The sequence below is a fragment of the Eleutherodactylus coqui genome, chromosome 1 (assembly GCF_035609145.1).
Source record: "Eleutherodactylus coqui strain aEleCoq1 chromosome 1, aEleCoq1.hap1, whole genome shotgun sequence".
NCBI classification, from domain to species: Eukaryota; Metazoa; Chordata; class Amphibia; order Anura; family Eleutherodactylidae; genus Eleutherodactylus; species Eleutherodactylus coqui.
Window position 1 is genome coordinate 383,951,383 of NC_089837.1, and position 26,997 is coordinate 383,978,379.

The following is a 26,997-nucleotide window of genomic DNA, read 5'->3' on the forward strand; positions in this document are numbered from 1 at the left end:
ACATACATTTATGCACAAATGTTGAGGGAGTGTAAAAATGGAGAAGGAAAAATAAAAGGGCATTATGTTTTCTTAGCTGATTTACATGAAGCTCTTTGAGATTTCAAGTTCAGACAGAAGGTCAGAAAATAAACTACATTACATTATTAGCATACTTGACAAGGGGCAAGAATACAGAAGAATATACTGATGCAAGAAACTACACATAGCCTTAAACAAATTCAAGCATTTTCAAAGGTGGACAAACAGCAACCAAAACACGTGATTTCAGCAATAGGAGGATTATTTAAATTATATATTTTTTTATAGATACGGCACATTTGAAATCTGCCTTCATTTTTTTTGTACTGGTTATGAAAGCAATATTCACATGGCATATACCTAAAAGGAAAAGCATGGCCCTGTTCACACCATGTTTTTACATTCTACTGAATGGTACTGAGTTTTTTTGTTTTCAAGATTAGAGTGTCATGTTATTCTTCTGGGACCTGTAGTTCTGTGGGTTTCCAGGAGCACACTGCTGCAGGTGTGGTTGATTTGGCTGGCTGATGGCATGGAGTTCTCCAGACAGCCAATCACCACTGGTCTGCTGCACATAAATACCAGCCCCTTTAGATGGTGCTGGTATTTTATCCATTTGTCTCATACCCTCTCAGGACCCTGGTGTTACAGCACTCTGACCCCCGGGCGCCAAGTGGGGTGCCCTGAGCTTACCGCCCCCCACTGTCCCTGCCTACTTGCCTCGGCCCTGGCTAACCACAGGCGGACAACTGGATGGCGGTCCCTACCCTGGCTTGGATTATAAGGCAGAGACCAGGCAGCATCAGATGAGTTATTCAAGATAATTTTCAAACTTTTATTCCTCCATCAAAGGAAGACCAGCGATGTTTCGGCCACCGTTATGGCCTTTTTCAAGCATTTTCATGGGCTGTTGCATCCACCTGCTCCTTGCTGCATATACAGCAGACCAAGAGGAATTGGATTGAATTGAATCTATGTGAGTGCTGCAGTTGATTTATATTGTTTATACCTACTCTGGCTAGGGACCTGGTGACTACACAGAGGAACTACCTAACAGGGGGACAGAGTGCCGACAGAAAAGGCAGATGGAATGACCAAGCAGGAAATACTGAGCAAGGCAAAGCTGGGAAAGGAAACTGACAAGCAAGCTAGGGAACTGACTGAGCAGAACTACAGACAGGACTGACTAGTGGCTGACAGAACCAATAACTGGCAGTGAGCTCAGATCACTGCCAGTCTTTTAACTACAAGGCTCCACCCAGGGGCAGAGAGTGGGAGGAGGCAACTCCTCCCACTGCTGCATGAGAAGGATGGAGGCGTGCGGGCAGCACCCTACGGGTGGACACGCCCACGCTGCCGCCCACCGGCCGCCCCAAGCCGCCGGGAGAGCCCCGACACCAGAGCTACAGGACGCCAACGCCGGAGCGACACGCGCCGACCGCGGGACCCCGCACCGCCTTGCATGGTAACACCTGGCGTTTGGTGTCGTGCATGTTCTGCTTTCATTAAATGCATGGGTTCTCTGTGGGATTACCTGTTTTTTGGTGTAATCTGTTCCAGTGTATATCCCTTGTCTGTTTGTGCGTACAAAAAGTGTCCTGTCTGTTATATGTTGTATTCCATCGATGATGAGCCAGGCCCCTAGGTTCCAGCATGGGGCTGTCCCTATTGAGACGATCGCCCTGCTTGTAGGCAAGACTCCTGGGGTTTAAGTCGTCTTGTTAGAGGCCCTTGTTGTGGGCTCGTGAGCTTTGCCAAATTACTAATTAATACCTCGTACTTTAGGTAAGTGCTTTGGCGTTTGTCTGTCGTTGCTGGTCGTTTGATCTGTTGTAGCTTTACAGTACAGATTGTTGTTGGTATCTGGTGTTTGTGTTGTTGTGTATGCAGGTTCTCTCTCCCTGTGTGAACACAGTTTTATGTTAGTCCTGGATGTAGTATGGGCATGGTGCGTCTTGCACTCAGGGTGAACATAATAATATGTCGAGCCCCTGTTTGGGTTGTGTCCCTGTAGGTCATTCCCACAGCCTGCACAGATGTGACATAGAGGATGGCCATCCGGTTATATCTTGTTGCTGTTGACTTCTGTTGTACAAATTACAGGATTCATCTGCATCCTCTTCAACAGGACAGAAAAAAACCTGCACCATTTTTGTGTCCCATTGCATCCTGTTTTAATGGTAATTTTCAAAAGGATGCAAAAGTAAAACTACAGTGGCCTTAATGGAGAGAACAGGCTCTAGTATCGTTTCCTGGTTCTCATACTTAACACGTACCTTTCTCTTGCTGCAAAACAAAATTCCTAATCAACCAGTGCTCATATGAGCTGGGGGTAGTGATTTACTTTTAATGTGGATGCAGTATTTTGGAACTTTGTGATGCTATGAGCAAGGATTATATGGTTTGAAACATGTAGGCTTTCCTGTTTTTATCCTCTGCTTCCCACTGTGTTGCCTTTTATAAGATGCAATAAAAGCTACAGTTTATTTATGAGAGTGCTGAAACAATTGTTTTTCTTCCATACACTTTCTTTTTTCATATAAGGACTGATTCAATCCTGCGATGATGAGCTGAATTTTCCTATTTGACCTCAGAGCTAGCATTGACCTAATGTGAAAATGAACTGTAGCACATTCTCTGCTGCTTCTGCCTTGCTAAGATATTAATGACCAAGAAGAGTCAGGGTAATGCCAGGCAGTGCATGCATGATTTAACTAAAGCATCAGTTTATAAAAGGACTGCGCATTGGCCACCCCAACTTCTCACAAAACATCTCCTGTTTTGCCACAAAACAGAAGGCGATGCTCTGTGAGATGATGGGGGTCCATATATACCAGATTTAACTAAGAACAAATGCAGGATGTTCTAGTGAACTTTGTAAGAGCAACTGAAGAGGGGATCCATGGGGGTTGAGCCAGCAGATCATCACCAGGAGTAATTAAAATAAATAACTAGTCAAACCCACAGAGACAGCAGTGGCAGTGGCTGTGGAACCTGCAGAGGTCGTCACCAGCAGTAATAACAGATGTATCTGTTGGAGAGTGTAAAAGAAGGAGACATGAGCCCAATATAGGTATGTGAGGTATAAGATAGTTATAATAAAAGCCTTTTGAAAAATATACCTCTTCTTGGAGAACAAAACAAACATCTAGTAGTCACCAGTAAGTTCATTATTTTAATTTTTCTAATGCCTATTAAACAATAAAAGGAACAATATGATTGGTTGATGTGGAACAGTATTCCACTGATCATAGAGTGCATAGAATGTAACAGGTTTTTGTAGAACCACACAATGTTGAACCAAAAACCAATGCGAAACTGTGGAGATTAAGCTGAAAAAAACAATTACGAGAACCACAGACAGATACATAATATGTAAGAAAATATTATTTTTATTAAATCAACTAAAAATGTTTAGAAAACAATACTGAGGGAGAAAAATGCAGTTATGAAAATATAACCAAACCAAAGGGAAAAAGAGTCTTTTTCCCTTTGGTTTGATTATATTTTCATAACTGCATAAAAGACCTAATGACACAACACTGATGACATTAAGTACATATCAAAATCATATATAATGAACATCACATAAGAAATCATATAAAGTTTACAAACCCAGCGGTTGGTAAAGATCCCGATGCACTTTTCTCTTCACTTTTCCACGGGGAGAAACCTTATGCAATGATCACCTAGAACCTAAAACAATCTCACTCTTGGTGTTACAGGACGTGCAAATAACATCTGACCTTTTTCTATGTATTAGTGGAAATCCGCTTCATGGAAAAAGTTGACACAACGTCTCCTGTATGGTGGCCTAGTTGCCTTAGGGGCATACTATGCATTGTTATAATGGACTAATACTAGAGTCACCACCAGTATGGTAAACCACAGTCCTCGCCAGTATTAACACTTGGAGATGTGGGCCGCAAGAAAATGATCATGCATTGCTTGACATTGAGAGCAAAAAATGACTCTATAATAAAGAATTAAGAGCTGTTTTTAACCTTTATTGGGTTAGATCATAGGACCACTTTCATATGGCAGTATTTGGTCAGCATTTTACATTAGTATTTAGAGACCAAAACCAGGAATAGAACCTACAGAGAAAACTAGAATAGAAAGATTTGTACGTCAGACATGTTTAGGGCCCACTTATGAGAAACATTAAAGGGGTTGTCTCACGCCGAAACGTTTTTTTTTTAATTCAATAGGCCCCCCGTTCGGCGCGAGACAAACCCGATGCATGTGTTAAAAAAAAAAACCGGGTAGTACTTACCCGAATCCCCGCGCTGCGGCGACTTCTTCCTTCTTCTTACTTACCTTAGTAAGATGGCCGCCGGGATCTTCACTGTGAGGTCCATTGCCGATTCCAGCCTCCTGATTGGCTGGAATCGGCACACGTGACGGGGCGGAGCTACAAGGAGCAGCTCTCCGGCACGAGCGGCCCCATTTAGAAGGGAGAAGACCGCACAGCGCAAGCGCGTCTAAAATCGCCAGAAGAGGCGATTTTAGACGGATCCATGGAGACGAGGACGCCAGCAACGGAACAGGTAAGTGAATAACTTCTGTATGGCTCATAATTAATGCACGATGTATATTACAAAGTGCATTAATATGGCCATACAGAAGTGCATAACCCCACATGCTTTCATGAGACAACCCCTTTAATCAAAATACTGGCATGTGAATTAGACTTAAGGAGCCTGATTATAGGAGAACAATAGCGTATAAGCCTCTCCCTCCTCTCCCTGTTAAGATACTTTATGTGGCTCACGTTTCTGTTCTCTATTTCATAAGCTTAGCCAACACTTGTTAAATAGAAAGCACCTTACAATTCTTTATTAGGTAGAGTATTTTTCTTTCTAGCCATGACAATGCGTAAGTTATTTTATTGCCTATATATTTCACTCCCTGGGTGTGAATTGGGGACCCATGACTATGGTTGCCAAATAATGCCTCCTTGACATTAAAGGGGTTGTCCCGAGGCAGCAAGTGGGTCTATACACTTCTGCATGGCCATAATAATGCACTTTGTAATGTACATTGTGCATTAATTATGAGCCATACAGAAGTTATAAAAAGTTTTATACTTACCTGCTCCGTTGCTGGCGTCCTCGTCTCCATGGAGCCGACTAATTTTCGCCCTCCAATGGCCAAATTAGCCGCGCTTGCGCAGTCCGGGTCTTCTCCTCTTCTCTATGGGGCTCCGTGTAGCTCCGTGTAGCTCCGCCCCGTCACGTGCCGATTCCAGCCAATCAGGAGGCTGGAATCGGCAATGGACCGCACAGAAGCCCTGCGGTCCATGGAGACAGAGGATCCCGGCAGCCATCTTCAGCAGGTGAGTATGAAGACGCCGGACCGCCGGGATTCAGGTAAGCGCTGTGGGGGTTGTTTTTTTAACCCCTGCATCGGGGTTGTCTCGCGCCGAACGGGGGGGGGGGTTTAAAAAAAAAAAAAACCCGTTTCGGCGCGGGACAACCCCTTTAAAGCTTCTGTGCTTAAATCTGAAAAGCATAAATAGTTTTGCCAAATGCTATATAATTCCCAGACCTATCTGTGAGTAAGTAATGCACTGCAGATTTAATGCAGCATGTGATCAGGATATTTCTATAAATCCAATACACTTAACACTTATATTAAACAGATATATATAATGCGAAAAAATAAAAATTATATCATTTTTTTCTTTGCTAGTCCCCACGTCCACCTGATAACGTTGAGCATTTCACTGTTTGCCTCAGGCAGCAGTAGAGCGAGGTGCACACCTGGGCTTAGATAAATGAATAGGCATAATATGTCACATACAAAAGCACAATGTTTTCTGAAAGGTTGTTGTAAGCATTTGTCATTAAGATTTTTTGGGGGTAATAATTTAAAAATCAGCCATTCCTACGGTGACCAAAATTCATTTACTTTAAGAACATTCTTAAAGGAATATTTATGCTACTAAGCCTCTATACTTCAAACTATACAGCTCTCACACACACTATAAAGACACCCAGCAGTTCTATTGACTCATTCCTCTGGCTTGTAAAGGGAACTAGATTATATGCGATTGCTCACAGCTTTGTGGAGCTTAGATGAAAAATCATCAATAAATACATTCAAAATAGAAGTCCTAGGAAGTAAAGACTGAATTATATATGATTAGAACAATCATCTCACCCTGAGACGTGCCATTAACTTGTTCTTCACCCAGAACAATATTCTTTTATAGAAAGCTTTCTTTTCCTTCTGTGATTGGGTCTATAATGTTCATTGTATAACTATGTGTGATTCTATGAACAAAAATACATAAAGGATATATGGATTAATAGAAAATCAGATCAAAAACAAAACTGGATAGAAAATTCTGAAAAATAGGAATTTGAATTATTATAGTTATGCTTCTTCAGCAAGTCATTGTAAATGACTGGTTTTCAAGTTAAGTAGCACATAAAAAAATGTAAAAAACTCACTTCTATTTGATACATGGATAGATACGCCAAGTCCACCAGAGTCACTCTTTGCAGTGGATAACTGATAGAGTCCTTATTGAGAAATCACCTTTAGGCTGGAGTCACATGGGACCGAAATCCTGCAGAACTCTCGCGGAATGACCACACAGAAATACCCCGAGATTTCTGCAGGAGAAATACAGCTTCAAAACCCTTAGAGAGGTCACCGCGGAAATAGGGAAAGAATTGACACGCCATTTGAATTCCGCACAGCATGGCAATTTCAGAGCCGCTTGGCCGCAACGGATCGGCCACAGCGTTTGGACAAGATTTATGCAAATCTCGTCCACTTTGCTGGCTAATCCAGGGATTATAAATCGTGGGTGGAATTTCCGTGCAGAAAGTCTGCACGGAAATTCCACAGCAATTATGCCCTGTGTGAACTCAGCCGTGTAATATTTATATGAAAAGGAGTGTCTTAATGAGGCAGCCAATTTAAAAATGGAACTTTATGCAATATTGTTGAGCAAAATTCCACAAGCAGTTATGGAATCCATGTGCTAGGTGGAACTCTTGAATTGCTGACCACACTTATACATTTGACACGTATAATGTGGTACTACATGTATGTATAATATACCACCCTAACTACTGCACACAAAAAAGCCTATATAAACCCCAAAAATAAATATTAGTTTATAGTCACGAATGACTAAAATGGATTTTGTAAGATTGAAAATCTGATGCTAACCATACAAAAAATGGAAGGTGTTTTTCAGTAGCAAGAAGCAAGCCATGTTAAAGAGGTTTTCGTTTAAAGTTTTAATTGTGATGAATGCGGTTGTGTCATGCTGAGCGTAGCCAAATTTCTAAGTTTAGAAGCAAATTAGCAAGTATAGGATGAGAAGGATGTCTACAGTTTTTGTCAGCATAATGAAAGAGGAGTGAAATTCTAATTGTAGTCAGAGTGCAATTTGCCATTATTTGTACTCTTATGTTATAATCCTGCCTTAATAAGAAAATGGGTAAGGAGAGGATTTCAGTTTCCTGATGATTCAAATGTAAAATTGTTCAAATTTATCTAGTTATAGCTGGATTGACTACAACTGGGAATATGTGTTACAGTAGATTAAGAGATTGGTTGAAGACTAGAGATGAGCGAACGTACTCGTCCGAGCTTGATACTCATTCGAGTATTAGCGTGTTCGCGATGCTCGTTACTAGAGGCGAGCACCACGCGATGTTCGAGTTACTTTCACTTTCATCTCTGAGACATTAGCGCGCTTTTCTGGCCAATAGAAAGACAGGGAAGGCATTACAACTTCCCCTTGCGACGTTCAAGCCCTATACCACCCCCCTGCAGTGAGTGGCTGGCGAGATCAGGTGTCACCCGAGTATATAAATCAGCCCCTCCCGCGGCTCGCCACAGATGCATTCTGACAGAGATCAGGGAAAGTGCTGCTGATGCTGGAGCTGCTATAGGGAGAGTTATTTTAGGCTTCAAGAACCCCAACGGACCTTCTTAGGGCCACATCTGCCCGTGTGCAGTACTGTTGAGGCTGCTTTTTGCAGTGTTGCACATTTTTTTTTTGTATATCGGCCGTGCAGAGCATTGCGTCCAGAGCATTGCGTCCTGCAGTAATTTTACATAGTCCACGGCCAGTAGTGGTGGTGAGGCAGGGACAGTGAAAGACATATCCAGTCTATATAGGCAGTGGGCTTTTCCAAAAAAATTTGGGAAAAAAAATCTATTTGGGCTGCCTGTGACCGTCCTGATTGTACTGCGTCTCTGCTGGGGGTAGTTGTCCTAATTCATACGCAGCCAACTAAGTGTTACAGCAGGCTTGCGCAAAATTCTTTCCTGTCTCTGCGTTGCCTCTTACATCACCGCTGTCATCCTGTCCAGAGTGAAACAGTCTGCAGTAATTTTACATAGTCCACGGCCAGTAGTGGTGGTGAGGCAGGGACAGTGAAAGACATATCCAGTCTATATAGGCAGTGGGCTTTTCCAAAAAAAATTGGGAAAAAAAATCTATTTGGGCTGCCTGTGACCGTCCTGACTGTACTACGTCTCTGCTGCGGGTAGTTGTCCTAATTCATATGCAGCCAGCTAAGTGTTACAGCAGGCTTGCGCAAAATTCTTTCCTGCCTCTGCGTTGCCTCTTACATCACCGCTGTCATCCTGTCCAGAGTGAAACAGTCTGCAGTAATTTTACATAGTCCACGGCCAGTAGTGGTGGTGAGGCAGGGACAGTGAAAGACATATCCAGTCTATATAGGCAGTGGGCTTTTCCAAAAAAAATTGGGAAAAAAAATCTATTTGGGCTGCCTGTGACCGTCCTGACTGTACTACGTCTCTGCTGCGGGTAGTTGTCCTAATTCATATGCAGCCAGCTAAGTGTTACAGCAGGCTTGCGCAAAATTCTTTCCTGCCTCTGCGTTGCCTCTTACATCACCGCTGTCATCCTGTCCAGAGTGAAACAGTCTGCAGTAATTTTACATAGTCCATGGCCAGTAGTGGTGGTGAGGCAGGGACAGTGAAAGACATATCCAGTCTATATAGGCAGTGGGCTTTTCCAAAAAAATTTGGGGAAAAAAATCTATTTGGACTGCCTGTGACCATCCTGACTGTACTGCGTCTCTGCTGGGGGTAGTTGTCCTAATTCATACGCAGCCAGCTAAGTGTTACAGCAGGCTTGCGCCAAATTCTTTCCTGCCTCTGCTGTGCGTTCCGTAAGCGAAGTCAGCCTCCAACCACAGGCCAATAAGCGGCACATTTAATTACGGCGTTCTGTTTCTGCACTACTGGTAATACAGCATGCTGAGGGGTAGGGGTAGGCCTAGAGGACGTGGACGCGGGCGAGGACGCGGAGGCCCAAGTCAGGGTGTGGGCACAGGCCGAGCTCCTGATCCAGGTGTATCGCAGCCGACTGCTGCGGGATTAGGAGAGAGGCACGTTTCTGGCGTCCCCACATTCATCTCACAATTAATGGGTCCACGCGGTAGACCTTTATTAGAAAATGAGCAGTGTGAGCAGGTCCTGTCGTGGATGGCAGAAAGTGCATCCAGCAATCTATCGACCACCCAGAATTCTGCGCCGTCCACTGCTGCAACTCTGAATCCTCTGGCTGCTGCTCCTCCTTCCTCCCAGCCTCCTCACTCCCATTACAATGACACATTCTGAGGAGCAGGCAGACTCCCAGGAACTGTTCTCGGGCCCCTGCCCAGAATGGGCAGCAATGGTTCCGAATCCTCTACCACTGGAGGAGTTTGTCGTGACCGATGCCCAACCTTTGGAAAGTTCCCGGGGTCCGGGGGATGAGGCTGGGGACTTCCGGCAACTGTCTCAAGAGCTTTCAGTGGGTGAGGAAGACGATGACGATGAGACACAGTTGTCTATCACTCAGGTAGTAGTAATTGGAGTAAGTCCAAGGGAGGAGCGCACAGAGGATTCAGAGGAAGAGCAGCATGACGATGAGGTGACTGACCCCACCTGGTTTGCTACGCCTACTGAGGACAGGTCTTCAGAGGGGGAGGCAAGTGCAGCAGCAGGGCAGGTTGGAAGAGACAGTGCAGTGGCCAGGGGTAGAGGCAGGGCCAGACCAAATAATCCACCAACTGTTTCCCAAAGCGCCCCCTCGTGCCGTGCCACCCTGCAGAGGCCAAGGTGCTCAAAGGTCTGGCAGTTTTTCACTGAGAGTGCAGACGACCGACGAACAGTGGTGTGCAACCTTTGTCGCGCCAAGATCAGCCGGGGAGCCACCACCACCAGCCTCACCACCACCAGCATGCGCAGACATATGATGGCCAAGCACCCCACAAGGTGGGACGAAGGCCGTTCACCACCTCTGGTTTGCACCGCTGCCTCTCCCCCTGTGCCCCAACCTACCACTGAGATCCAACCCCCCTCTCAGGACACAGGCACTACCGTCTCCTGGCCTGCACCCACACCCTCAACTCCGCTAACCTTGGCCCCATCCACCAATGCCTCTCAGCGCACCGTCCAGCCGTCGCTAGCGCAAGTGTTGGAGGGGGTCTTATCTGTGCAATCAAGTGTGGGAAGTGTGAGACTTGATTGCACAGATAAGACCCCCATCAACAGTAATTCAGGGACCATAAACTTCCACTCCCTTATCAGTGTTTAGCTAAAAATGTTTGTGTATCTCTTGTAGCAATTCAAGCCTGATGACCTCCCCCCCTCCAACAGTAATTTAGGGACCATAAAACTTTCACTCCGCTATCAGTGCCTAGACAAAAAAAGTTTGTTTGCTGTTGCAGAATTCCTTTTAAGTGCGAACCAATCACATCCATATCTGTGCCTTGTCATAAGTATGTATGTTATAAGTGTGTATAAATATGCATGCCTCTTCAGATCCAATCCATAAGCCTGAAGAAGAACCCTGCGTTGGTTCAGAAGCTCGCTATTATTACATCATGTATTTTTGTTAGCCATTAAAAGGTATCATATCTACTAACCTGTGCACCTTGCAACATCGGTTTCATCTGCCAGTGCACTGACTGCTGTGCGACGTGCCCACACGGTGGAACTCTACGCTCCACATGTTGGCCAGGCTCTATGAGCAGCGTAGAGCTATAGTGGAATACCAACTCCAACATGGGCGGCGCAGTGGGAGTCAGCCTCCTCAATTCTTTACAGAAGAGTGGGCCTGGTTGGCAGACATCTGCCAGGTCCTTGGAAACTTTGAGGAGTCTACCCAGATGGTGAGCGGCGATGCTGCAATCATTAGCGTCACCATTCCTCTGCTATGCCTCTTGAGAAGTTCCCTGCAAAGCATAAAGGCAGACGCTTTGCGCTCGGAAACAGAGGCGGGGGAAGACAGTATGTCGCTGGATAGTCAGAGCACCCTCCTGTCTATATCTCAGCACGTTGAGGAGGAGGAGCATGAGGAGGATGAGGATGAGGGGGAAGAGACAGCTTGGCCCACTGCTGAGGGTACCCATGCTGCTTGCCTGTCATTCTTTCAGCGTGTATGGCCTGAGGAGGAGGAGGAGGATCCTGAAAGTGATCTTCCTAGTGAGGACAGCCATGTGTTGCATACAGGTACCCTGGCACACATGGCTGACTTCATGTTAGGATGCCTTTCTCGTGACCCTCGCGTTACACGCATTCTGGCCACTATGGATTACTGGGTGTACACACTGCTCGACCCACGGTATAAGGAGAACCTTTCCACTCTCATACCCGAAGAGGAAAGGGGTTCGAGAGTGATGCTATACCACAGGACCCTGGCGGACAAACTGATGGTAAAATTCCCATCCGACAGCGCTAGTGGTCGAAGGCGCAGTTCCGAGGGCCAGGTAGCAGGGGAGGCACGGAGATCAGGCAGCATGTACAGCGCAGGCAGGGGAACACTCTCTAAGGCCTTTGACAGCTTTCTGGCTCCCCAGCAAGACTGTGTCACCGCTCCCCAGTCAAGGCTGAGTCGGCGGGAGCACTGTAAAAGGATGGTGAGGGAGTACGTAGCCGATCGCACGACCGTCCTCGATGACGCCTCTGCCCCCTACAACTACTGGGTGTTGAAGCTGGACACGTGGCCTGAACTCGCGCTGTATGCCCTGGACGTGCTTGCTTGTCCTGCGGCTAGCGTCTTGTCAGAGAGGGTGTTTAGTGCGGCTGGGGGAATCATCACAGATAAGCGTACCCGCCTGTCAACCGACAGTGCCGACAGGCTTACACTCATCAAGATGAACAAAGCCTGGATTTCCCCAGACTTCTCTTCTCCACCAGCGGACAGCAGCGATACCTAAACAATACGTAGGCTGCACCCGCGGATGGAAGCATTGTTCTCTATCACCATCAAAAACGTGGACCTTTTAGCTTCATCAATCTGTGTATAATATTCATCCTCCTCCTGCTCCTCCTCCTGAAACCCCATGTAATCACGCCGAACGGGCAATTTTTCTTAGGCCCACAAGACTCAGTTATATAATTTTTGTAAACAATTTTTATACGTTTCAATGCTCATTAAAGCGTTGAAACTTGCACCTGAACCAATTTTTATTTTAACTGGGCTGCCTCCAGGCCTAGTTACCAATTAAGCCACATTAACCAAAGCGATTAATGGGTTTCACCTGCCCTCTTGGTTGGGCATGGGCAATTTTTCTGACGTACATTAGTACTGTTGGTACACCAATTTTTTGGGGCCCTCGCCTACAGTGTAATCCAATAAATTTTTTGCCCACCTGCATTAAAGCTGACGTTACATCAGCTGTGCTGGGCACTGCAATGGGATATATTTATGTACCGCCGGTGGCTTCCTGGCACCCACCCATGCTGTCGGTCCACACGGAGTTGTAACTGCATGTGTACACTTCTAAAGAACCCCAGTCTGACTGGGGCATGCAGTGTGGGCCGAAGCCCACCTGCATTAAACATGACATTACCTCAGCTGTGCTGGGCAATGCAATGGGATTTATCTATGTACCGCCTGTGCCTTCCTGGGACCCTCCCATGCTGTCGGTCCACACGGACTTCACAATAGGGAGTTGTACCTGCCTGTGTCTACTTATAAAGAACCCCAGTCTGACTGGGGCATGCAGTGTGGGCCGAAGCCCACCTGCATTAAACATGACATTACCTCAGCTGTGATGGGCAATGCAATGGGATATATTTATGTACCGCCAGTGGCTTCCTGGCACCCACCCATGCTGTCAGTCCACAGGGACTTCACAATTGGGAGTTGTACCTGCCTGTGCCTATGAATTAAAAACCCCGGTCAGGTTGGGGCATGCAGTGTGGGCCGAAGCCCACCTGCATTTAATCTCACGTTAGCTCTGCTGTCCAGGGCACTGCAATGGGATACATTTATGTACAGCCGGTGGGTTCCAGGGAGCCACCCATGCTGTGTGCGCACACGGAATTCCCATTGCGGAGTTGTACCTGCCTGTGACTATTTATAAAAAAACGCGGTCTGACTGGGGCATGCAGACACCTTGACAGAATGAATAGTGTGTGGCACATAGGTTCCCCATTGCTATGCCCACGTGTGCAGCTCCTGATGGAGGTGGCACAGAATTGGATTTCTCATTGCTTCTGTACAGCATTGTGGGCTATCGCCCCACCACTTTTAAAGAGGGTCGCTGCCTAGCCGTGCCAACCCTCTGCAGTGTGTGCCTGCAGTTCCTCCTCATGGCAGACGCACTTATAAATAGACATGAGGGTGGTGTGGCATGAGGGCAGCTGAAGGCTGCGCAGGGTCAGTTTGGTGTGCGCTGTGGACACTGTGTCGTGCAGGGGGGTTGGGCAGCATGTAACCCAGGAGAAGTGGCAGCGGAGTGTCATGCAGGCAGTGATTGTGCTTTGTTGGAGGTAGTGTGGTGCTTAGCTAAGGAATGCATTGCTAATGAGGGCTTTTCAGAAGTAAAAATTGTTGGGAGGGGGGGCCCACTCTTGCCGTTATTGTGGCTTAATAGTGGGACCTGGGAACTTGAGATGCAGCCCAACATGTAGCCCCTCGCCTGCCCTATCCGTTGCTGTGTCGTTCCCATCACTTTCTTGAATTGCCCAGATTTTCACAAATGGAAACCTTAGCGAGCATCAGCGATATACAAAAATGCTCGGGTCGCCCATTGACTTCAATAGGGTTCGTTACTCGAAACGAACCCTCGAGCATCACGAAAATTTCGTCCCGAGTAACGAGCACCCGAGCATTTTGGTGCTCGCTCATCTCTATTGAAGACCAATCTTCTATAGAGCAGTTTTGTCAAACAGGAGCATTTTTATAATATACTATAAATTAACAAATATAAAGTCTAAAGAAAACGAATCCCTTCTATGTTTGTAACATGTAAGTAATATGACTGTGTAAGAAAATGATGGAGCTCTATCACTAGTTCTAATGCAAATTTATAAAATGGCAAACATTGAGCACACTGTGTCAGATTTATCGTATTGATTGTATATTTGGCACAATTTATTAGGTACTAGGTTGTTACCCGCGACTTCGTCCGCGTGGAATTTGTATTTTTTTTAATCTAATCTGTGTTTTGATGTATATTGAAACGTAAAAAGTTGAAATAGTAAAAGGAATGTAACTACAATCTGCTGTGTCAGCACAGTTCTGTACACTACGGTTTTGGTCTTGTCATATTTTGCTAGGATATAAAGGTTTTGTGGGCTGTATACATGTGAGCCACCACATACAGTTGCCTATGAGAAAAACATGTTATTTTAAATAAATCTGTCTTGTCGCGGTCCCTAGAGAACTCTTTATATAAAACATAGCCTATGTCTTTCCTCAAGATGCAAGCTATTCTCCTGCCAAATTTCATTAAAATCGCTTTAGTAGTTTAGCCATGAAAAGGTAACAGACAGACAGAGCTACTTTCGCATATATAATACTAGATTGACCCGATGTTTGCTACGCGAACATAACATGTTTCAAAAGTAATGGATGTGAACTTCTAAACCTGCTTGGGTAGGTGATTATTTAGTGTCACTTTATATTTGGAGCAGATATTTAATATAAAAAAAGCCTACAGGTCTCTCTCTGTTTGTCTGTCTTTCTCTCTGTCTGTCTCTCTCTGTCTCTCACTCTGTCTGTTTCCTTTCTCTCTGTTTGTCTGTCTCTCTGTCTGTTTGTCTCTCTCTCTCTGTGCCTCTCTCTGTCTCTCTCTTTCTGTCTATGTATCACTCTATCTGTCTCTTTTGTTCTCTTTCTGTCTCTCTCTGTCTATCTCTCTCTCCCTCGCTCTCTCTTTCTGTCTCTATTGCTCTCTCTCTGTGTCTCGATATTGCTTTCTCTGGGTCTTTCTATTGCTCCCTCTCTCTGTCTCTCTATTGTTCTCTCTGTCTGTCTCTCTATTGCTCTCATTCTGGCTGGCTGTTTCTCTCATTCTGTCTGCCTATTGCTCTCTCTCTGTCTGTCTATTGCTCTCTCTGTGTTTCTTTGTCTCTCTATTGTGCTCTCTCTCTCTGTCTGTTTCTGTCTCTCTATCACTATCTCTGTCTCCCTATCATCCTCTCTTCCTGTCTGTCTCTCTATTCCTCTCTCTCTGTTTTTCTATCTCTCTCTCTCTGTCTGTTTCTCTATTGCTCTCTCTATCCGTTTGTCCCTCTATCACTCTGTCTGTCTCTCTATTGCTCTCTCCCTGTCTGTCTTACTATCTCTCTATTGCTCTTTCTCTTTCTGTCTATCACTCTCTCTCTCTGTCTCTCTATCACTTTCTCTGTGTTTCTTTGTCTCTCTTTCGCTCTCTCTCTGTTTCTCTCTGTCTCTATCACTCTTTCTCTCACTGTCTCTCTATTGCTCTATCTACCTGTCTCACTATCTCTCTTTCTGTCTATCGCTTTCTCTCCGTTTCTATCGCTTTCTCTATGTGTTTCTATGTCTCTCTTTCGCTCTCTCTTTGTTTCTCTCTGTCTATCACTGTCTCTCTATCGCTCTCTCTGTCTTTATCGCTCTCTCTGTCTTTATCGCTCTTTCTATCTCTCTATCACTCTCTTTCTGTCTCTCTATCCCTCTCTCTCTCTGTCTCTCTATCGCTCTTGGTTGGGCAGTGTATGGGGCAGCTTAGCAGTGTATGCTGCATTGCTTAGCAACACTTCACTCATTCCAGTGCATGCTTAAAGCACAGCAGCGCTGCCCATAGACTTAACATTATAACTTTAAACTCGCTTGACACGTCCCTGAATGTATTAAACTCACATTTGATGATTTTACAGCGCCGGTGAGCGTGTGTGTCATCATATATATATTTAATGGACAATAAAATAAAGCTTCTATTTTCCTTCTATGCACTGTAGTAGGCCACATTAGCCAAACATTTCAGTATGGCACCCAATTTTTGTGGAGTCTGAGTTACGTGATTTAACAGGATAAGCAGAGGTAGGTACATATTTTGCATGGAGGATGCTCCTCCAATTTTTTTCATGCCAATTTCAGATGCTCCAGTGCCCCCGTAGTGATAGCAGGCAGTTTGGTACTTATTGTACTTGCTCCACAGCCTTCTTTAAGTGCGACCATGTCACTCATCCCCTTTGCCTGACTCTGGGCTACAGTTTACATAAGCTATCAGGGAGTCTGTGAGAAACATCAGCTAATGGCACTACTTGGAAAAAGCTGCTGACAGACAAACTAAGGCCTCCTTCCCACGAACGGATTTACGCCGCGTAAATTCGTGGCAAAAATCCGCTGCGTGGCCCCCTGCTATTAGGTTCTATTGAACCTAATAGCACAATGCTCACGATGCGTAATTCCACCGCGGAATTACGCACCGCGATTTCTCCCGTCCTCACCCGCAGCATGCTCTATTTGCTGCGGGTGAGGACGGGCTGTACGCGCTGACGGCTTCCATTGCAGTCAATGGAAGCCGTCCGTTCACGCTATCTCCCGCTGTAACCAGCGGGAGATAGCGTGAAAAAACGCTTCCCCACCTACCGCCGCAGCGTCATTTGACGCGGCCGGCGCGTCATTTGACGCGGCCGGCGCTTCACGTGACACTGCCGGCCGCGTCACGTGACGCGGTGGGCGTGTCACACGACGCGACGGCGGTGGGCGGGGAAGCGGCTTCACGCTATCTCCCGCAGGTAAGTATAGGGGCTCTGGGGGGCGCCGTGACGGGCTTCACTGCGTAATATTACGCGGCGGAGCCCGTCACGCTCGTGGGAAGGAGGCCTAAAACATGTATTTATGACAAGGCAGTTTCCCAATGCTGCGCTGAAGCCAGAAGGAAAACTGCGGTTTCCTGCTCTGCAGACTATTTGTAGATCTCAGTCTTCCATGTAGTCAAGACCAAATTAGTGATTATGTAGTGTAAAGGGAAACACATGGTCAGAAAATGCTTGTTATATTTTGTTTAATTTGAATGATCACGATTTAAGCTAAAGCAAAAAAATGGCTGGCATTGATACTCAGCATTTGGATGAATAAGTGTTTGTATACACTGTTTTTTTTTTAAGAACTTGGATTCATGGAGCCTTGAAGCAAATTCAAGAATACCTCAAACCTAACCCCCACCCCACCCCCCCAGCCACCTCCAAGAAATTTGAAGTATGACATCTGCATAACTACTTCTACTTAAACAGAAACTAAAGGATAAATTTCATATGTTGCAAAAGATGGTATACATAGTGGAGTTAGACAGAAGAAAACCACTATTGTGTTTCTTGACAAAAATGAATAATGTTTTGGACAGGACTGGGCCCCCTTCTACTTTTGAGGCAAAAGCAACTGTTGTTAATAACTGATATCACTTTCATGAGAAACACTATCCCCCCCCCTCCCCACCTAACTAAATGCATAAACAAAATGAGCTCTTAAACCGTCAGTCTATAGCTAATCACTAGTGATTAGAGAACCAATCCATTAGTGTTTTATTAAATTACGCATTAGATTCAATATAATAAAAGATACAATAACTTATGCATCAGTGTTTAGCTATAGACTGATGGTTTAACCCTTTCCAATCCACTGTCTGACGTCTGAAGACATTATGAATTAAGGCTGTACAGCTCTGATGTTGGAAGACATTCGCTGGGGTTCTCTTACTGTATATTGCCAGCCTCTCTGCTGTCGAAGCTTATCCAACATGTCACCTCATGCAGTGCTGGCTTTAGCCAGCATATAGCGCCGTTGTATAATGGCAGAAAAAGAATAAGCCCCCTAGGAAAACCAGGATACAAAGTGGATTGGAAAGGGTTAAGAGCTCATTTTAGTTTAGACGAGGGACAGTGAAATCACCATCTTCTTTATATTCTGCCCTCTGTTTATATCAGCTAGATACACCTGGTCGGCAGATACTTTGTACAGTTTGGCCTTCTGTAGTAGTAACTATCCATATGTCGGGGGGGATTGAGCCCTACCTTCATGAACTAGGTGTTAGATTCCTACAACTTCTTCATGTTTGCTTATCTTTAGTCCTGGAGTTTTTAAATATTGAATTAATAAAAGTTACGTTTTTAGTAAGGGGTCTATACTAGAGATGAGCGAGCATACTCGTCCGAACTTGATGCTCGTTCGAGTATTAGGGTGCTCAAGATGCTCGTTACTCGAGACGAGCACCGACCATTGAATTCAATGGAACGGCAATACAGCCGGCTCCGTTGAAAGCAATGGGCTGCTGGAGAGCGCGGGATGAATTTTCGGGAAGGGCTTAAAAATACAAGCCCTTCCCTGAAATTCATCCAGAAATGTGTAAAAAGTAAAAAAAAATATATACTCACCTTGTCCCGGCAGACGGAGTTCAGCCGCGGCCGGCCAGCAGTTCTCCTGAACTGCTGTGAGTAGTATTCAGCAGACGGGGATTTAAAATCCCCGCCTGCTGAATGAGCTGCCTCTGATTGGTCACAGCCTCACCAATCAGAGGCAGCTCTCACCCATTCATGAATTCATGAATGGGTGAGTGAGTGCTGCCTCTGATTGGTCCCTGCGCTGAACCAATCAGGGGCAGCTCTCAGCTGTCATTCAGCTGAGAGCTGCCCCTGATTGGTCCCTGCGCTGAGCCAATCAGAGGCAGCACTCACTCACCCATTCATGAATTCATGAAGGGGTGAGTGAGAGCTGCCTCTGATTGATGAGGCTGTGACCAATCAGAGGCAGCTCATTCAGCAGGCGGGGATTTTAAATCCCCACCTACTGAATACTACAGAAAGCAGTTCAGGAGAACTGCCGGCCAGACGCAGCTGAACTCCGGCTGCAGTGGAAAGGTGAGTATACATTTTTTTTTTTTTTACACATTTTAGGATGATTTTCAGGTAAGGGCTTATATTTTTAAGCCCTTCCCGAAAATTTATCCCGCGCTTGTCGGCAGCCCATTGCTGTCAATGGAGCCGGCTGTATTGCCGGCTCCATTGAATTCAATGGGCTAACATCGTTCTTCTCTGCCACAGCTGTTACAGCTGTGGTAGAAGAGAACGATCTTTATGCTGACAGTGCGGGGGGGGGGGGGTCTCAGTCTTGCCACTATTGTGGCTTAATAGTGAGACCTCGGAGCCCGAAATGCAGCCCTGCATGTGAAAACCTTAGCGGAGCACCAGTCATATACAAAAATGCTCGAGTCGCCCATTGACTTCAATGGGGTTCGTTACTCGAAACGAACTCTCGAGCATGACTGAAAGTTCGACTCGAGTAACGAGCACTCGAGCATTTTGGTGCTCGCTCATCTGTAGTCTTTACCTCTGTGAAAAATTATAGGTCTTCTGAGCCCCCTCGGCCACGGTGACTTATTGTTTGAATTATTGAGTATTCTTATATAGGGTCATATTTAAATGCATTGCAAAAGAAGTGAAAAATGCTGTTCAACTATTATATGTAAATTCACTGAAAACCTCTGTTAAATATGTTTAACAAATATTGTCAATCTGGGGAAAGAGATAGAGAGGGGAAAAAACAAGCTTTTCATATATTTCAATAAGCACAATATTATTTGGATTACATCCAAGAGAGGACCAGTATTTTGTAGCAAGTAATATTCTATTTTAAAATTAATACTGCAGTGGGAGATCTCAGACAGCCAGAAAATGAATCTCTGTAAGTATCACATTTTGAGCAGCGGTAGAGCCATTAAGTATCACCTTAAATTAAACTGCATTACACTCCATGATGAGAGAAAATAGCAAGTGACAAAAGGATACTGTAGCTTTCCAGAGATGACAGGGCCAACATCTGCCAAGGGCTGCTTTTATCAGAGTAAGTGCTAAATAATATCTGCAGCAATACGACAAACATGTAATTAACAAATTATTTATGCACAGAAAATTAATTTTCATCAAAGTAATCACCACAGCATAATCAGACAATTTCTCCACAGAGCTACATTGTAAATAGGTGTCACAGACTATAAAAAAACTGCATTTTTTTCCTGGTTGATTTCTATATTTTTAAGGTTCTTTACCTTTATTCTACTTTATCATGCTGCTAGTTGGAATATACAGATCATTGTTCATCAGTACATAAAGAGAGAGGAAAAGAGCAGTAGGTTTTATTGGGCATTACATGATGATTGCTCTTATTAGAATATGGTTACATTAGAAGTATGAAAAACTAGCAGGAAATAATTTCCACGTGCCATTTGTGCTTTTCCAGAACTATTACATGTAAAGTGATCATTTTTCTCTTCGTCCTGAGGCAGCAAAGAAAAGATATTTTGTCCCCTAGATTTCCCTCTAGGACCACCCACCTAGAATGATCAATCAAGAAATTAACATAATTAATTGCTGACTTAAAGCCCTTTTAGACGGGACGACTGTCGGGCAAACGATGCCCGACACTCGTCCTCGCACATACTAGCTCCCGTGCACCTGCACAGGAGCTAGTATCATTAGCTCTCAGCGGGGACGCTGGAGATTTCTCTCCTCTCACTCCCTCGCCCCTCTCTATTGACATAACACAGCGGCTGTTCAGTACTGAACAGCCGCTATTTACACTGAATGATGAGCGATCAGCTCATCGTCTATTGTTTATGCTGCAGAAACTATGGACGATGAGCTGATTGCTCATCGTTCAGTGTAAATAGCAGCCGTTCCGTACTAAGCGGCTGCTATGTTAAGTCAATAGAGAGGGATGGGGGAGCACGAGGAGAGAAATATCCTCCAGCTGCTAGCCATTCTGTGAGCAAGCCAGCACTACAACCTGCCATGCAGGAGCAAGGGAGCGAGGACACACAGGGAAAAGTGTCGGGCATCGTTTGCCTGAAATTCCTCCAATGTAAACCCACCTTTATTATAAGAAGCCTCTCACACATGTGTCCTCATCCTGTCAGGTGCAGTTTGCTTCTCTTCTCACCTTTTTGGTTCTGTTTTAACCTGGTTTGCTGATTTGTAGCAGAGTTTGATTTGAGATTTAACCATTCTGATAACTTTCTGTGCCACAGTTTACTTAATTCCTTTGCAATGTATTCTGCTTGTTAAGGTAAAAGAACAAACAGTAGCTTTGAATGGCTTAAGACAAGTTTACTTGTTGTGGAGAGTCATTACATGCAGGTTAAACTTTGCTACATTGGTATGCCTGATTTAGGGCATGTAGATCTGATATGCTAGATGTCTTTTGGTTGAATGTTTCTTTTCACCCCGCAGTGATGTATCACTGTTCCTTCAATTCCTACAGGAGGACTTCCAGAAACTATTACCATCAACTTCTGAAAGTACGTGTCTGCAATAATTTGCATGTCTTATTTGTAAATTTTCCCTCTATCTCTTATCACCTGATTTTTTTAAGTAGTCAAAAAGTTTGAGACCAAATGCGAGATCACATCTTCCTTCTTAGGATCAGTCATTTTTTGTCAGATGGCAAACTGAGGCTTCCTTGTGATTCTCTTACTGAAGTAGCCACTAGGTGCCTCTAATTTTAGGTTTTTCCTTGTTGATTATATATCGAAGGAGGCTGGACAGATACAGATATGCAAACCCTTTTTTTCTTCTAACTTAACTGGTGCCGTTACAAGAAAGTGGTGTTCTAGAACTTTGTCCTCCATTGCAGACAATGGCTCTTCCATAAAGAACATTACCAGGAAACCTTTATCTGGGAAATGATATTCAGAATAACCTATATTTCTTGGGTGGCAGGAGGACAATCAAGATTTATTTTTCAACAACAGAGAGCTTCAGACTGTCAGAGAACCTGTTATGGCCTTCATTGACCCAGAAGAGGGTATTCAAAGCTTCAAATGTCTCTCTGGCAAGATAGTTAATATGTTCCATCTTCAAAATTTATGCAACAGTACGACCTCGCCTTCTTTTCTGGTAAGGGCCTATTCTGCTCATTCAGCTCCACCTCATGGGTAGAAAGACTGTCTTCGGGAAATCTGCAACATAGCCTTCTGGCTCATGCTGTCTTCCTTTGTAGAGCATTAGAGAGTCAACATCAAAGCTTTAGCATTTGGCAAGGGAATTCTTGCGCTGTTCTTAAATATTTACCCCTCCCCTTATTTTGCTATAAAAATCCCTGCTGCCCGAGAATGAAGAGGAAAGAGAAAATGTTTCTTACCTGTAATTTTACTTTTCTTGAGTCCGAAGGCAGCACATATGGGCCCTCCCAATAAATTATACTTGTAGCTATTCATTTTCTATTTATTACACATGTGTGAGGGGCTACTTATAAGACAATGATTAATTATACTAATTTATTGATTGATCATTGTATGTTGGCAGTCCCAGGGTGCAGTCCAGGGGACAAAAATCTATTTTATGCTGCCTTCGGGCTCAGAGTAAAATTACAGGTAAGAAAAATGTCCCTATAAATGTCATCAAACTCTAGTGAGCTGAGCATTTCTTAGAAATGAAAAATGTTTTGTAATGTGATTCACCACTGATTTATTTCTATTTCTGTTGTAACCCCTCCCCCCCACCCTATTAAAATTGAAAAATAAAGAATATATACAAAAAAATGAATAGTTATATTGTAATCAAAATTGAAAAAAAATACTAGAAACACCATTGATCCACACAATTACAAGGCCATTACAATTATGGCAGTATTTTTACCCCATTTGGATAGATAAAAATGTAAGCAGCAATAATTTTATTCATATAGTGAAGCAGTTTGCAGAATGCAAAATTAAATTTTAATTGCACACATAATTCATTTGCCCTTTAATGATCAGAGAAGTCTTTCTTCAAAAGTAAAAGTTGGGTCAATAGTAAAACTGTCTAAAAGCATACTGATATTAGGCTCATAGACATTAGAAACATCAATCTTTTTTCCAAAGAAAAGAGGAGCTGGAAGTAATTGGTGGCTCACGTATCTTACCTACACACATTGATATGAATGTTTAATCCAAAGTCTCATGCAAAGGACTGTATTAATTTTTGAACAGACAAGTCACCCAGTCATCCATGGGTGTTTACAATAGTGAAGTTTTTATTCTCTTGTCAGACTCATAATCTGGCAAAAAAAAAGCTTTTCAGGAAAAAATATCTCTATATGCTGTAACCATCACTCCATTCAAATGAATTCACGTTTCACCTTTCCTGTGATAAATGTTTATTGTGGGATAAACCTTTAAAAGGAAACTTGTCATCCGATTCATGTGATCCGAATCATGAGCATCATGAACCAGGGGCAGGTATGCGGGGTGCCCCTGTGCATCCCTGTATATTTTATTCTGAAACTCTTTGGAATTTCATAATAAACACACGTTTGACTCTGAACTCAGTGCCGAGTCACAGAGATGGGGTAAGCTGGCCTCTTCCTGCCTGCATCATGGAGAAGCACAGCTCTCTTCTATACATAAAACGGGAGAGGCCAGTGCAGCACACCTCTTTGACTTGGAGTTCGGTTTTGAGTCAAGCTTCAAAGTGTGTTTATTCTGAAATGCTGCAGTGTTTCAGAATAAAACATACACAGAGGCACTGTGCATAGTTGTACCATGGTTCAGGTAGCATGAACCTGGTGGCAGGTCCCCTTTAAGGCTGGGATCACACATGGCATGAATACTACACTGTTAGATATCCACAGTAAAATATGTGCCAAAGTAGCTCCGCCCCGTCACGTGTGCCGATTCCAGCCTCCTGATTGGCTGGAATCGGCACATGTGACGGGGCGGAGCTACGCGATGACGCGTAGAAGGGGGCGGAGCCAGAACGGCGCTTGTGCCAGACCGAGCCGAAGGCAGAAGACCCTTCTGCGCAAGCGCGTCTAATCGGGCGATTAGACGCTGAAGTTAGATGGAGCCATGGAGATGGGGACGCCAGCGCAGGGAAGGTAAGTGAATAACTTCTGTATGGCTCATATTTAATGCACGATGTATATTACAAAGTGCATTAATATGGCCATACAGAAGTGCTTAACCCCACTTGCTTTCGCGAGACAACCCCTTTAATGTGTGTGTTTTCTATGAATGTATCTCACTTGTTAGTACTGTGGTCATTGAGTGCTGGGGTCCTCTACATGGACTTTGAAAAACTCCATCCAGATGTTGTCCTTGGTCATATTTGACCCTAGAACTACAGCACTGCAAAGCAGCAGTGCTACCAACTGAGCCACCACACTTGGCTGTTCTGTTCTTAAAAAGGAATAAACACAAAGAGGACATAAAAAATCCCATCCAGATGTTGTCCTTGGTCAGATTTGTGCCTATAACTCTATTACTGCACAGTAGCAGTGCTAACAACTGAGCCACACCACTTGTTAGTTCTCTTCATAGGAGGGGAAGAACAACAAGAATAAAGATGAAGGGAATGTAAAAAACCCATCCCGATGTGGCCATTTGACAAATTTGAACCTGCACCTCCAAAAGTGCAAAGCAGCAGTGCTAACAACTGAGACACCATACCTGAAACCAGCAATCGATATAAATTATCATATATATATATATGTGTATATATATATATATATATATATATTTATATATATATGTATATATATATAGTAATCAGCTTCCACTCATGATACAATGCCCCCTGAATTTTCAAAAGAGCATGCCTATTAAGCTTATCAATAATACCCAATATTCGAGTTCTGAAATTAAAATTAATGTCGAAAAGATATATATTTTTAGAGTATCCCTATTCCCCCATTCCCAAAGTACATACATTTTTCCAAAATCCAAGAACCTGTGCATTAAATCTGAACCATGCATACAACACCCTGAACAGTCTAAGTTTAATCTAATACCCATGTTAAAGAACTTTAATGGAGTACAATAAACTCTATACACTAGATACAATTTTGATACTCATTGACTTTCAGATAGAGATAGCATTGGAATCATATGCAAGACCAATCCGCACAGCCCTTTCAGGTGGCGGGGATCTTTAAATCCCCGCCTGCTGAAAGAGCTTAACAGCAGTGCCTGGGAGCCAGCCGGAGGACGCGTCTGAGCGCCGGAGAGGTGAGTAATTTTTTAAATATTTTTTTAACCACTTTTTTTATGATTATCAGGGAAGGGCTTATATTTCAAGCCCTTCTCCGATAATCATTCTGCGGGGCTTGTTAGAAACCACTGCTTTCAATGGGATCGGCAGCAGTGCTGATCCCATTGAAAGCAATGGGATAGCATGCCGCGGACTTCTGCCACAGCAGAAGTCCGCGGCATTCTCCATATCTTTTCAATAGGGCTAGCGCTGCTGCCGCTGGCCCCATTGAAAAGACTGGCGATGTCGGAGCGATATCCCAGCGATTTTCTCGCACTGCTCTGCGAGATTTTTCACTTACTCTCGCAGCGCAGTGGAGAAAAAAACGCCAGTGGGTGGGAGCCCAAAAGTGGACAGTGATAAGACACAGTCTGTGGTAGATATTGCAATTTACAAACATAAAGAAGCATAGATGGAGTACCTATCAGGAAATCTATTCTAGAAAGTGTATTACGTGAACTGGAATAACAAAAGTATTGTCGAACGTCTGGATTTTTCAACTTCCACAGATCACATAAACCTAATTCCATTAATAAACATGCAAAAGTAGTTAGGAAATGAGAAGCTACTATAGGGCCTTTATTAAATCTATTGAAACAGGGATCCAGACAATTATTAAAATCACTCACAAGTTATGTAGCAACAGCAGGGAATATTGCTGCAAATTCCATTACCTTCTTAATACATTCACTGGAATACAGAGGTGGAGATATGTAGTGCCACAAAACATTTGTTTTTTTTCAGAATAACACATTTTAGACAAAGAAATCTCACCATGGAATCTATAAAAGATCACACACTTAAAAGTGATATTTTTATAAACCAGTACACTTATTCCACACAAATAATTCTAGTATACAGAATGAAAAGAATGTGCCCTTGGCAGAATGGCGAAGCGAGTGTACAGTGTGTTTTGTTAAGTATGCTTTATCAAACAAACAATAGCTGGTTTAAATTGTTAGTTTTGACATTACACCCCACACAAGTATACTAACGTGAACCATGGTAAATTATATTCACTATTTATTTTTACACATATAATTTAAAAAGTAGGCTGAATTGCATGTTAGAGGAGGAGAAAGAGAAAAAAGTGGAGAAAAAACTCTCCGCATTCCAACCCCTTACACATATATCCATATCCCCTAGGGCTCTAATCACCTAGGCATAGTGATAATGGTAAAATATATATATATATATACAAATATAACAACAATATCCCACTAAATTGACTAATACTAATGAGCAGTAGCATGGAACTTCCCACCTTTCTACCAAATAATCTCAATTCAAGCAGCCAAATACTCTACCAATAATCCACTAATAAAAAGGACTATTTATGACTATTAAATAAACTAGATTGACTCGATGTTTGCAACGGGAACATAAAATCTTTGGAACAATTCTTGTAAATGTTTTAAGAACTGATTATTTTATTTGCCAAGGACTTCTGGATAAACTACAATTTCAGTGTACCAACTACCATCTGAGCAAAACCCTTGAACTGTTCGCCGTCCACAGCTTGGTCTTCTATATTGTGGGGACATAGCAAGAGTCAAACTGGTAAGCACTCGATATGAACGTTGCTCAGCAATGCTAGACTCTCCTTAGCGGCGCTGTTGGCTGAAGCACAGCAGCGCCACTAGATTTAACATAAGAATTTTGACCTGGACTGACAGGCCACACAATGTATCAAACTCAAATTTTATGATTTTATGGCGGCGGTGAGGA

The 26,997-nt window shown here is 43.8% G+C and overlaps 1 protein-coding gene across 1 annotated transcript in view; it reads right to left on the bottom strand.

Annotated features, from left to right (window-relative positions):
- Positions 1-26,997, bottom strand: part of OCA2 (OCA2 melanosomal transmembrane protein) — a 277,343-nt gene that overhangs the window by 132,670 nt on the left and 117,676 nt on the right. The window contains exon 6 of the mRNA XM_066579296.1: positions 20,053-20,125. Coding sequence (XP_066435393.1) covers positions 20,053-20,125 — 73 coding nt within the window. The remainder of the gene's footprint in view (positions 1-20,052; positions 20,126-26,997) is intronic.